This window comes from Drosophila simulans, chromosome X (genome assembly GCF_016746395.2).
Source record: "Drosophila simulans strain w501 chromosome X, Prin_Dsim_3.1, whole genome shotgun sequence".
NCBI classification, from domain to species: domain Eukaryota; kingdom Metazoa; phylum Arthropoda; class Insecta; order Diptera; family Drosophilidae; genus Drosophila; species Drosophila simulans.
This window is the reverse complement of record NC_052525.2, coordinates 4,965,870-4,978,052: the sequence shown is the minus strand read 5'-3', so window position 1 is coordinate 4,978,052 and position 12,183 is coordinate 4,965,870. Positions and strand designations below refer to the sequence as shown.

Genomic DNA, 12,183 nt, shown 5'->3' with positions numbered 1-12,183 from the left:
TCCAGTAATATTATAATATATTTATTATTTCCTTAGGGATTGTTCACACCTAATCCATTCCTATAAAAGATTTATTATTTCCTTAGGGATTGTTCACACCTAATCCATTCCTACAAAATATTTATTATTTGCCTAAGTACTGTCTACACTTCCATTCCAATAATAGTATAATATATTTAATTTTTGCCTAATTACTGTCTATAATTAATCCATTCCTATAATAGTAATAGTAACATATTTTTATTATTTACCTAATTACTGTTTATTTTTTATTGTAAGTACTGTTTATGGCCTAATTATATATATTGTTATTGTTATTATAAGTATTTGAATTTTCTATACATATCTGCCCGCCCAAGGAAATCATGTAATATTTGACCGCATATTACTGAAATTAATCTACAAATTGCTTATAATGTGTCTTCACTGCACCGCCGGGGATGCAGAAAAATGCCTAAGGTGTCGGAACTATCGTGTGCGCACAGCTATCGATATCACGCGCTGGTCACACTATTGTAACGAAAAAAATTGGCTAACTCTTCCCATTTCGCCGGTGTTTCTTGACAGAAAACGTTCAATTTCCGTTATCCGGATTCTCAGAAAGTAAGTGCCTGAAAAAAAAAATTAAGGAAAAAAGAAAAAGTGCCCAATAGGAAAACCAAACCTGAAGCCAAATATTTTTTCGCGGTAAGTGCAGCAACGCGATATTTGATTGGCCAGCCCTGCGTTTGCGGTTTTTTTTTTTTTTTGTTTTTTTATTTCCTGTACTTTTTTTTGGGGGGGAAAACTTGCGTTTCCGCGAAAACCGAAAAAAACGGACCAAGCAATGGACGCCGAGAAGCAGGTAAGTGTCCGATTATAGCCCCAATAGACGCCGCCCTTATGCAGATGTCGAATATATATTCCAGCTGGAAAGTCAGCTGGAGAAGGAGCTGGACGAGATGTCGGGCGAAGATTTAGGCGCCGATGCCTACGATGAATACGATCTGGTCGTGATACCCGATGAGGGAAAGGGCTCGCCGCAGAAGGCTCGCATGGAGTCGCCGCAGAAGGCTCGTAGTGAGTCGCCGCAGGAGGCTCGCATGGAGTCGCCGCAGAAGGCTCGCAACGAGTCGCCGCAGAAGGCTCGCAACGAGTCGCCGCAGAAGGCTCGCATGGAGTCGCCGCAGGAGGCTCGCATGGAGTCGCCGCAGAAGGCTCGCAACGAGTCGCCGCAGAAGGCTCGCAACGAGTCGCCGCAGAAGGCTCGCAACGAATCGCCGCAGAAGGCTCGCAACGAATCGCCGCAGAAGGCTCGCAACGAGTCCCCGCAGAAGGCTCGCAACGAATCGCCGCAGAAGGCTCGCAACGAGTCGCCGCAGAGGGCTCGCAACGAGTCGCCGCAGAAGTCTCGCAGTGAGTCGCCGCAGCAGGTGCACAGCGAGTCGCCGCAGTCGGAGGAGCTGGGCGAAGGATCGCGCCCAACCTGGCCACCGTCGCCCGCCGGCGGAGATATGACAACCATTGAGCTGAGCTCATCGGACGACGAGCCGTCAGTGGAGGAGGCTGAGGAATATGATGACGATGACCGTGGCAAAGCGGGCAATGATTCCAGTGGCAGTGGCGAAGATGTGGGTGCGATTGACGAAGATGTGGGAGTGATTGGCGAAGATGTGGATATGATGGAGGACTCCGACTTGAAGTCGAACAGTGAGGTGTCCAGTGACAGTGACAGCGACAGCGGCGAAATTCAGTTAGAGCGCATGTATCGGGAGCTGAATGTGCTTCCCAATAAGAAGTTTTCCCAAATGGTCTCTCTCGTCGGATTCGCCTTGTAAGTTTGCCCGCTTCTCCCCCTCCTATTTTCAATTTTTCCAATATTGGCATAACATTGATTGTTGATTGTTGATGCAGCAAGCTGAATGATCTGGACAAGATCGAATCATCGGTGCTGGAGATGAAAAGTCTGGCCACTGTGCCGGCTCACGTGTGGCTGAAGTATCTCAAGGTCCGCAAGTCCGTCACCCAAACCGAGGCGGAGCACAAGGCATTCCAGGAGCAGTGTGCCACAGCATTGGGCTACTACTACAGTATGCGATATATAGAATCGACTTTTAGTTAACCCAATTGACGAGTTACATATTGCAGGCATTCCGCTGTCCGAATACATTGTCAACTACCTGGTGGATCAGGGCCAAGTAGAGAACCATATGCTGTGGGCCAAGCTGCTGGCGGACTACGACGTGGAGCGCCCAGACTTTGGCGATAAGCTGCGCTCGCTGCTCACCACAATTACGGACGCAGAAGAGGCGGCCGACTTTGAGGATCTGCTGCAGAATCGCTGCGTCACCTGGACGTGCACCGTCGAGCAGCGCAAGATGATCAAGACCGTTGTGGACAAGTTTAAGCAACATCTCGCCGAGACTTCACATGCTTGGAATTGGCCTGAGGAACTGAAGCCTCTTCTCTACTATGTGGGGACATTTCCCCTTGACGATGATCTCAAAAACGCTGTGATCCGTTTCATATTCGAGCGCTTGGTGTCCAAGTTTCCCATTTTCGATGCGCTCTGGTTATCCTACATCGACTTCATTCAGTACGAAAGCGCCCCTGTGGCGGAGGATGTGGATGAGGATACTTTTAACGCCGAAATGACAGCCAAGCGGAACAGCCGCTTGGGCAGAGGTTTTCTGCGCAGCACGGAACTCGACTTGGCCAGACGTGGTGTGCGCAGTCAGCCCAGTGTAGAACTGAATCATCGTTTCCTCGACCTCATGGAGCGCAACGACTTTGAGCTGGCGGAAGTGGATGAAGAGATTCTTATCATACAGCAACGCATTATGACAGACATGGAAATGAGCGTGGAGCTGCATCTGGACTATCTGGCGTACCGTGTGCGCAACACCAATGTCAGCGATGAAGAGCAGGTTGCCAGTCTGCGTGGCGCCTTCAATCACGCTTGGGAGGACCTAACCGTGGTCTACGGCGACGAGGCGGACACCAGGTACGAGGTGCTGCAGTTGTGGGCTCAAGTTGAGTACACGCACCTGGCCAATCCGGACAATGGACGCGAGATTTGGCGTCAGATAATGGGTGAGCGCCAAAGCTCTTTGATACTTGAATGCATAAACTATTTGTTAACTACCTACTCATCTGCAGGCTATCCGGGCAGCAAGGTGCGCGGCACGCTCTGGCTGACCTTTGCCCAGATGGAAAGCGAATACAATGCTGGCCACGGCACACGCGATGTGCTCCGCCAAGCTCTCTTGCAGCCCGTCCTCGAGGATGGCATTTTGGTGCAGGACATGTACCGCCGCTTTGAACGTTGCTATGGCACCTATGAGTCCATTGCCAACTGCCAGGCCGTCGAATTGCCTGCCGCGTATGCGTCGGGCAGCCAGCGTCATCGCCAGCAGCAGCAACAATCGAATCGCGAGCCAAAGAATCGCGATCAGCCACGTCGCCAGGCGCATGAGCAACAGCAGCAAAGTCAGCAGCAGCAGCAACCGAAGCAGGGCAATAAGATGTCCAAAACCAAGCCATCTGGTGGAGCTTCACCACCATCGACATCGAAGGTCAAGGGGCCAGCGAATGAGGAGGCCAAGAAATCGAACTTTAAGTATTCGCGTGAGTTGCGATTGCTTTTGGCCACATGCGATTCAACGCCTTAAATGAATTGTTTCTCTTCCAGCCAACATGGAAATCAACAAGATCTTTGTGAGGAATCTCTATTCCGGTTGCAGCAAGAAGGAGCTGTACGATCTCTTCTCGCCCTTCGGCACCATCATAGATGTGCGCCTGGTGTACAAGCTGTGAGTGCGAGACTTCAATTGGGGCAAAACCACTGATTTGATTTTAATCTATTTAATCCTCTCCAGAAACAAGCAATTCAAGGGCATTGCATACGTTGAGTTCGAGAAGCCGGGCGAGGCTCAACGAGCTGTGGCTGGACGCGATGGTTACCTGTTCCAGTCCATGAATGTGAGCGAATGTGTGCCTTACTGTTTGACCGAACAAACCAAACCAAATGCATTTTACAACTCCTCTTCCAGATCTCCGTGGCCATTTCAAACCCACCGCCGAGGGGCTCATCCGCCCAAGCTGCCAAGCCAAGTGTGGCTACCAAGCGACGTGTGCCCACCTCGCTTATACCCACGACCGTTGTGCGCCAGGAGGGGGCCAAGAAGTTGCGCTTGATACTGGACGAGCCGGGGGGCACATCATCCACTTCGGCACCCGCCGACGTGGCCACCAATCCCGAGGCTAATGGAGAGGAGCAAAAAGGAGAGGAGGAAAAGGGAGATGAACAAAACGAAGAGGAGCAAAAAGGAGAGGAGCAAAAGGGAGATGAACAAAACGAAGAGGAGCAAAAGGGGGAAGATCAAAAAGATGAGGAGATGCCAGCTGTTGTGCCGAAGTCAAACGATGACTTCCGCAAGATGTTTCTCAAGGATTAGGCGATAAATGCTGGAGGCTGAGCCCGGTGCCAGCGGCCATTTGTAGTTTGTAAGACGGGGGGGAAGATGACCAAAAGGGAGATGATCAGAAAGGAGAGGAGCAAAAAGAAGAGGAGATGTCAACTGCCGTGCCCAAATCAAACGATGACTTCCGCAAGATGTTTCTCAAGGATTAGCCGATAAATGCTGGAGGCTGAGCCCGGTGCCAGCGGCCATTTGTAGTTTGTAAGACAAGGGGGGGAAGATGACCAAAAGGGAGATGATCCAAGATGAGGAGTTTGTAAGACGGAGAACATTACATATAAACAGAACCCAAAGGTTGGACACACTGTACAAAGAAAAAAACTGTTGTAAAACAATGACTGTTTCGATTAATAAACTGGTTTCATCAGTGAGTGATGAACCAAGTAAATACAAATGTTTGTTTCGCACATAATCCCGGTGACCCGTTGAGTCCTCGGATGAGTTGGGGGTTTCAAGTGCAACGATGCAACGAAATAAAGTGATACACGCATCGAGCTGATTAAAGTAATGAACTGGCGGATTTATTGGATGACAACTAGGTGCGGAACTTGACGCTCTTCGTGACGCCGGCCTTGATGCCGGACATCTCGCCGCCGTAGCGCTGCAGCTCCTTGCGCACCGTGCGCACGGCTCCCTTGCGCCGGATGAGCGCCTTTCGGTATTTGCCGCGATGCTTGACGCGCGGATTGCGCAGCTCCTTCTTGCGGTGCGGCGTGAGGCCCTTGTTCTTGGCCATCTGGTAGGTGATGCCGCGTCGCGCATCCTCCTCCTCCTCCGCCTCCTCCTCCCCAGCCTCCTCTTCCAGATCCTTCTCCTTACTGCCAGCATCGTCATCATCATCATCATCATCGGAGCTCGCTGACGCCTGCTGCCCATCGTTGTACTTGTTGAGTATCTGCAGCTTGGCCTTGCGCTGTGCCACATCGAGCACGGTGAATGCATCGCCATCTTCAATCCTCTCCAGCAGCGCCTCCAGCTGCGGCCGAATGTATTCCTCGTAGCGCGGCTTGAGCTCCTCGATCAGGTCCTTCAGCTGCACCAGCCGCTTAATCACCGGATGGACCTTGACGTCGATGCGGCGCGCCTTGAGCAGCAGATAGAAGGCCACATTGGAGCAGTAGGTGGTGAGCACGGTGTGGCATAGTCTAGCGTACTGCAGCGCCGGCACCATGGGCACATCGTGTTTGCGAACGTAGTCGAGCACCGGTTTTAATAGGTCTTTCACCTCGTCCAGATGCTGCTGAAAATCCTGGGTGAGAATGATGAACTCCGGCGACTCGCGGAGCAACAGCTGTCGTCGCTCGCGTGCCGACAGGCCGGCCAGATCGCTGGTCACTTTGGTTATATGGCCCAGTTCGTTGTCGTCACTGCTGCCTGCGGGCGCCGCTTGTACATTGTCCAGCTGGAAATCGGCCTCGCTCATGCGCTTGGCCAGGCGCAGCTGGATCTTTTTGGCCTCCTCCTCCTCGGCGCGTGCCTGCTCCTCCTCCTGGGCATTGTAGCTGCTGTAGTCCTGGTCCACAAAGTCTGTGTTGTAGTACGTGCTCCGTTTGCTGCCCCAGTCCATGGTGTTGGGCAGATCGCGGTCATCGTCCTCGGCGCCCTCGATGTCACTGTCGCGCATCAGTTCCGCCACATCCTCCTGCTCCTCCTCGTCGTCGTCGTCGTCGTCATCACTGAAGCCGAGCACTTCCTGGACGGGATCATGTCGCTTTTTGCGCTGCTTGCGCAGATCCTCGAGTATTTCGCGCTCCTCGTCATCGTACTCCTGCTCGGAGCCGCTCATCACGTAGTCGTCACCGTCGCTGTCCATTGGCTAGCTGCTCTTTGTGCGTTTAAATACAAATTAAAATTAAATTAAATCAAATACAACACGTGCGTAAACAAACAGCTCGATAACACGATATCGAACGATAGGCCCATATGACCGATTGGTGTGGTGGATAGCGCAGATGGCGCGTTTGCCATCTCTAGCTGCTAGCTTACCGCGGCGATGCCACATGGGAAAAAAAGCCAGCATTGAAATTACAGTTACAATCAGGATGCTTAGCAAGATGGAAGCTGAAAATGATTTAATTCAAAATGTGCGCTCGAAAAAATTATTGAAAACTATTTCGGAAAAAGTGGACAACAATGAATTGCCACTCGATTTGCGTAGCCCCAGTGCCGAATTGCGGAATGATGAATTGTTAGCCGATTTGAGTGATTTGCTAAAAGTTGCCGAAAATGTGCGTAAATTCGAATTACATATGTATAATAATAAATTTGTGCCCCTAAAAGATCGCTTTCGAGGAAAAAACCAACGATTCCGAGAATCCGCCCGAGCAGATCAATGGAAACACGGAATTGGCACTCGATTTGCGCCTGCCCGCTGCCAAAATGCGGCGAAATCTAGAGTTTCTCGATGTGAGTGACTTGCAAAAAGATTTCAAAAACGCACACGTGCGTCGAATTCTATATGTTATGCATGTTTGTGAGTATTCTAGCAATTACTAATATATTTTTGCCCTTAAAATAAGGCTTTCGAGGAGAAAACTTCCGATTCCAAGCCGCCGGCTGTGGCTGACCAGCAGATCAGCAAACTGCAAAATGTTGGTATTCTAGTGTGTTCCATGGTTCAGCATGTTCAGCATATTCACCATAACCTCTTTTAGTACCGCCATATGCAAACTTTCAATAAGAGTCCACGAATGGATTTGGACGCCACGAAGAGCGATGTACCATGCAACAACTGCATGTTCATGGACGGCATGAGCAGACGTATGCCTTGCTACATCTTTGTGCCGCCTGATGTGGACGATGGAGAGCCAGTGGAGCGCCCGGCAAAGGGCAGCCGAGCCAAACACCTGTACTCGGGCAATGCTGACTTCATGAAGGATTGGATAGCAGATACGTCCATTGATCTGGGCTACACCAAGAGCCGAGCAGCAGTGGAGCCACTGCTAGCACAGACATTGAACGTCATCGATAGCGACAGCGATCGACTCGATCCGAGAATGACGCGTAGCATGGCCAGGGCGTCTGCCGAATCCTATGAGGTTAGTTCGTGTGGCTCGCTTACAATGATTGAGGCGCAACTTTTGTACTTTCGTACTCCATAGATGGATGTGGAAATGAGCTTCGAAATGCCCGTAGATGCCGTTGGGTTGGACTGGAAGCTGCCGCCGCAGCGTGTCCAGGATTGCTGCAAGATCGGCTCCATCCTCCCGATCTCCCTGAGCTGTGTGAGTGTGCTTTGGGCCAGTGCCAAGAGATACCTTTTAATGGGAGCTCCTTTCCTTTCCCTTTCCCTTTCCCTTTTTGTTTTGGCGCAGGTGTACACTCCCTTTCAGTTCTGGTTCCACATTCTGACATCGCAGTACGCCAAGAGTCCTGTCGCCCAGATGACCACTGGTCTGGAGTAAGTTAAATCGCTTGATCCGGTCGCTTGACTACTGATTGATTGATTGATTGACTGTTTGATTGTACTCAATGCACAGCTTGTTCTATCGCACTACGAGGATCAAGACCTACCTCGCCGCGTTGCCCAGCTTCTTCTACAAGGAGGGCTTCATATGCGCCGCCTACAGCGATAGTGGCTGGCGACGTGGTCGTGTGCTGCTCACCGCGCCCTCGGATGCCGCCTGGGTGTACATATACTATGTGGACCATGCCCAATCGGTCGTGTTGGCGCCCAGGTATCTCAGATTCTTGCCGCTGAGCTTTGCGCGCGCACCGCCACTGGTGTATCGCGGCTCCCTGACGCACGTGCTCCCATTGGCCGCCCACTGGCCATTCAAGAGCATCACCGCATTCCAACGCATGGCGTTCCAGACCCTAATGTACGGCCATGTCATCGAACTGGACGCCGATGAGGGTATATTCTATATGCGACTGTCGCGTGACGCGAAGTTTGCGCCCACCGTCAACGAGGATCTTGTCAAGGCGCGTCTGGCCGGGATCAGGGAGTTCTATGGCAACAGAAAGGTGCGCTATGCGCGCGAACTGCTGCCCAGCTTCGGGATGCTCGAGTCGCGCATTATGCCGCTGCACGATGAAAACTTCGAGTGCTTCTTCGATTCGATCATCTATTCGGAGTCGTTCCACAGGGACTACCAGGTGCCCAAGCCGCTCAATCCATTTCAGGTTCGCCTCTTCGCTGCCCTCAGCGACTGGATGCTCACCTATCGAAGCCAGCAGGAGCACTGGCGCCGCGTCCGCAGGCTGGCGATCGAGTGGGAAGGGCCACCAGGAGCGGGAGCAGGAGCGGGAGCAGGAGCAAGAGTAGGAGCAGAAGAGGAAGGGCCACAGCAGCCGGAGGAGGAGGAGCCACACAAACTTAGGAATGACGAAACCATGTAGACAACCTGGCACCGACCCCTGGGATGAACTGCATCATTTCTTTTTCTTTATGACCAATGTATATCAATATGCCCATAATTTTTTTTTTACCAAATAAAGCTGCGAAAATGTTGGTTAATTTGTGTTGCTTCGATAGCTTCTGCTGCCAGCCAAGAGGGCAGTTGGCAGTGGGCGTGCTCAACTTCTGGACAGGATGGGCCAGGCATTCTAAGCCAAAAGATGTCGAGTAAACGGTGCAGACTTGGTTGGATGGATGGATTTCCAAACCGAATTGCCAGCAAATAGACATTTGTGCTGGGCATGATCCGTGGTGCTGCAGTGCGTCCGCCGCCAGTCGGCTGGCTAGAAGGGCTCCTCCTGCGCCTGCGTGCCAGCATCACTGGGCTGCTCGGCGTACATGCGCTGTGGACGGCACGCAGTTGGCGACGGCACGTCGTCCGCGTTGCTAGGGGAATCGCAATTGCAGTGGCCGGGCACGGGCACATCGGGTGGCGGAGCATCGGCACACTCGCTTGGGATGTCGGAAACGGCACGGAACCAGGACAGCATCATTGAGACCTCGTGCCACCGGCTCGAATTGGACTGCGAGTCCAGCTGCAGTTCATCGTCCAGCGGCGGCGGCACCGTTCCACTCGGCTGATGCGACGCTATGGTGGACGACTGGGCGCCACCAACAGCCCGATAGGAGTCAATGGAGCTTTTCACCTGACGCATATCCAGCGGCGATGTGGCTGCCGTGGCCAATGTGTCCAATGTGGCAGTGGTGCCAGCGGTGCCAGTGGTGCCAGCGGTGCGATTAGTGCGAGTGGTCTGCGTGCCCGTCGAGCTGAAGGAGAAGTGACCATGCGATCTTCCCTTGTGCAGCATCCGCAGGCAGGCCTGCCGCTCCGGCTCCTCCTCCTCGCTCTCCACATCCTCGTCCATCGATTGCGCCAGACAGTCGTTCGAATGGAAGCTGTGCTCCGTGTCCGACTGCCCCTCGCACTCCATCTGCACATGGTCGCCCTGGTCCGTCGACCGCTCACTGGTGACCGCCAGCAGTTCCTGCTGCTGGCAGTAGTCCGTGTATCCGTGTCCATGCCCGTGCCTGCAGGCCAAACAGAAGGGTTATATGTACATGACCGCAGAATTCTCTAGAAGATTAACATACCTTGTGACCGGGCTGGTCACCCGCTGCTCAATGGACACCTGGGAGGAATTGGACGCCTCTACTTTTGCTGCTGCTGTCGCCGCCAGCGCTATCTGCTGTTCATGCCGGCGCTGGCGGTGGATGAGCATGCGTTGGATATTCTGGCGCGACTGATCGTTGCCATAGGAGATGCGCTTGGCGGCCAGCTCGCGTCGCTCCACGGCCGCCCGGCGCGCATCGTTCGCCGCCTGCAGCTTGGCCGTCATCCGGAGCTCGCTGCGCAGGAAGCCGCCGGTGCCGGCCTCGGCCATCAGGCCATTCCGGCGCGAGATCTCCTGGCCCAGCTGGCGGGCGCGCGCCAGCGTCTCCAGGCGCTGCAAGTGCATACGCTGCTGGGGCGTGCCGCTCGCCAGCGTGGTAGCACCATGTGCCTGTTGCCGTCTCCGGCGGGTAGCGCGTCCGCCGGCTAAACCGGCCGATTGGCCAACATTCGATGGCGATGCCGCCGTCGATGTGCCGCCACCGCTGGCGCCACCGGTCGCCCCGCCGCCGGCCACCTTGATCACCTCGATCTCGCGAAACAGACGCTTGAGCCGCACCTGGCGCATCTTCATCTCGATGGTGCGATCGTTGAACTCCTGGATGCGCTCGTACTCATCCCGCAGGCGCTGCAGCTGGCCGTTCTTCTTGCTCTCGTTGAACATGCGGCGAAAGTAGGGCGTCGATTTGATCTGGTACGACATGGTGGTGGTGCCTGCCGCGGAAAGTTTACTCGGAAGTTGTTTAACTGTTAAATCCGTACAATTTGGATGCGACCGAAAGTGTTCGTTTTGGATTTTATTGATTTTTGTGCTGGAATGTTTGGGTTTTTTTTTCCTGTGTGTGTGATCTCAAGTTTGGCTAGCAAGTGCCAAGTGCTGCCGGAACACCGACTGACATGACCACGCACAGCCTACTTGGCCATACTCCACATCCAAATGCTGCAAACAAAAGGCAGTGATTCCATTTATCGTATTTTAGTCCAGAGTGGTTACAATTTATTGATCGAATTGCTGCTTAGTGCCTGATATCTTAAAGCTACTGGGCGGGATTGCGTGTCGCAGACACGCCCTCGCGCCCCAAATCGCACACTTAGTTACATGGCATATCATCTGGTCACTGCTGGTGGCTGCACTGCATCGCCTGCTGCCACATCTCGCGCTTACAAGCTAAACATCACATGAGCATAATACACATAACATCGAATACATAAAGAACACAAATGAGGCGAACATGGTTAAAAGATGCGTTAAATAGGTGGAAAAATAAATAAAAATTCAGATGCGCCGCTGATTGCTGATTGCTGGGCAGGATTGCCCTTAGGCCTTCACTAGTTTGGCCATCATATTGGTCAGCTTGTGCTCGTCGGCGCCGGCGAAGGAGGCCAGGCGGCGATTCTGGCGCAGAAAGACGAAGGTGGGCATGCTGCGCACCTTGTAGCGCTCCGTCAGCTCCTCGAACTTGTCCACGTCGATCTTGAGCACCACCGCCTTGCTGGAGTACTTTCTGGCCAGCGATTTGACGGTGCTCTCCATTTCCTTGCAGGGACCACACCACGTCGCATAGAAGTCCAGCACGATTAGCTTGTCGTCGGCCGCCTCGATGCGCTTGTGGTAGTCGTTCATGGTGCGTACGGATGCCATTTTCTCGCGAGGATTAGCAGACTTTCTTCTTCGAAGTTAAAGAACTTTACGTGTTTGGAGCTGTTGTCGCTTTCGCTGCAAATTCTGAACTGATTGAAATGGCGGCTGCGTGGGCGGCTTTATAGGGCTCTCCAAATGGCGGTGTAGACTGGAATTCCCGCCAATTTGGACGCTAAATTTTCGCGTGGCCACGAAACAAAATGGCCGCCAGTGGAGAATACAAAATGGCGTATGTGCTAGGGTTGCCAGATGGTTGGAAAAGCCAAGCGAGCGCGGTGGGGGGGGCACACTTATTCACCACGGCAAGTCTATCGATATCGATATTAAAATTATTATCGTAATTATGGCAAAATAATGCATTATTACAAGAATTGTACGTATTGGATAGATATAATAAGGTAAATAATAAATAAGTAATTATTACGGCGACACCATGTTATTCATTTATATATATACATACATACATAGGTGTATGGGGCATAAAACTATTAAGTAAGCTCTTAAAATTAATTGCAGCTCATTGGACTTTATCCGTATGTCTTGTAGAATCCCAAAAATACGGCTATTTTGT

General features: G+C 52.4%; 5 protein-coding genes across 8 annotated transcripts; 2 read left to right on the top strand and 3 right to left on the bottom strand.

Moving 5' to 3' along the window:
• Positions 1–514: 514 nt before the first annotated feature.
• Positions 515–4,854, top strand: LOC27207696 (RNA-binding protein 4F). 3 transcript variants are annotated; one of them, XM_039297981.2, is made up of 9 exons: positions 515–844; positions 909–1,028; positions 1,077–1,813; positions 1,894–2,069; positions 2,128–3,072; positions 3,139–3,606; positions 3,671–3,791; positions 3,858–3,960; positions 4,032–4,854. In XM_039297981.2, the coding sequence occupies exons 1-9, from the start codon at positions 827–829 to the stop codon at positions 4,434–4,436; spliced, it is 3,093 nt and encodes a 1,030-aa protein (XP_039153915.1). In that variant the 5' UTR covers positions 515–826; the 3' UTR covers positions 4,437–4,854. The 3 variants fall into 3 exon arrangements, with proteins under 3 accessions (XP_039153915.1, XP_039153917.1, XP_039153914.1); XM_039297983.2 differs by having other exon boundaries at positions 909–1,813; positions 4,032–4,376; positions 4,508–4,854; XM_039297980.2 differs by having other exon boundaries at positions 909–1,813.
• A 105-nt stretch (positions 4,855–4,959) lies between these two features.
• LOC27208351 (something about silencing protein 10) lies at positions 4,960–6,284 on the bottom strand. The gene has a single exon (XM_016183942.3). The coding sequence runs from the start codon at positions 6,271–6,273 to the stop codon at positions 4,996–4,998; it is 1,278 nt and encodes a 425-aa protein (XP_016038147.1). The 5' UTR covers positions 6,274–6,284; the 3' UTR covers positions 4,960–4,995.
• Positions 6,285–6,412: 128 nt separating this feature from the next.
• On the top strand, positions 6,413–8,820 carry LOC6739987. 2 transcript variants are annotated; one of them, XM_016180874.3, is made up of 7 exons: positions 6,418–6,688; positions 6,741–6,866; positions 6,980–7,051; positions 7,115–7,498; positions 7,562–7,684; positions 7,775–7,860; positions 7,940–8,820. In XM_016180874.3, exons 1-7 carry the CDS (start codon positions 6,461–6,463, stop codon positions 8,799–8,801), a joined length of 1,881 nt encoding a protein of 626 aa, XP_016038146.2. In that variant the 5' UTR covers positions 6,418–6,460; the 3' UTR covers positions 8,802–8,820. The 2 variants fall into 2 exon arrangements, with proteins under 2 accessions (XP_016038145.2, XP_016038146.2); XM_016180873.3 differs by lacking the exon at positions 6,741–6,866 and having other exon boundaries at positions 6,413–6,688.
• A 17-nt stretch (positions 8,821–8,837) lies between these two features.
• LOC27208287 lies at positions 8,838–10,854 on the bottom strand. The gene is made up of 2 exons (XM_016183878.3): positions 9,952–10,854; positions 8,838–9,888 (listed from the first exon to the last, which is right to left on the bottom strand). The coding sequence occupies exons 1-2, from the start codon at positions 10,671–10,673 to the stop codon at positions 9,144–9,146; spliced, it is 1,467 nt and encodes a 488-aa protein (XP_016038144.1). The 5' UTR covers positions 10,674–10,854; the 3' UTR covers positions 8,838–9,143.
• A 76-nt stretch (positions 10,855–10,930) lies between these two features.
• On the bottom strand, positions 10,931–11,746 carry LOC27209386 (thioredoxin-1). Its single transcript, XM_016184817.3, has one exon. The coding sequence runs from the start codon at positions 11,610–11,612 to the stop codon at positions 11,289–11,291; it is 324 nt and encodes a 107-aa protein (XP_016038143.1). The 5' UTR covers positions 11,613–11,746; the 3' UTR covers positions 10,931–11,288.
• Positions 11,747–12,183: the final 437 nt, after the last annotated feature.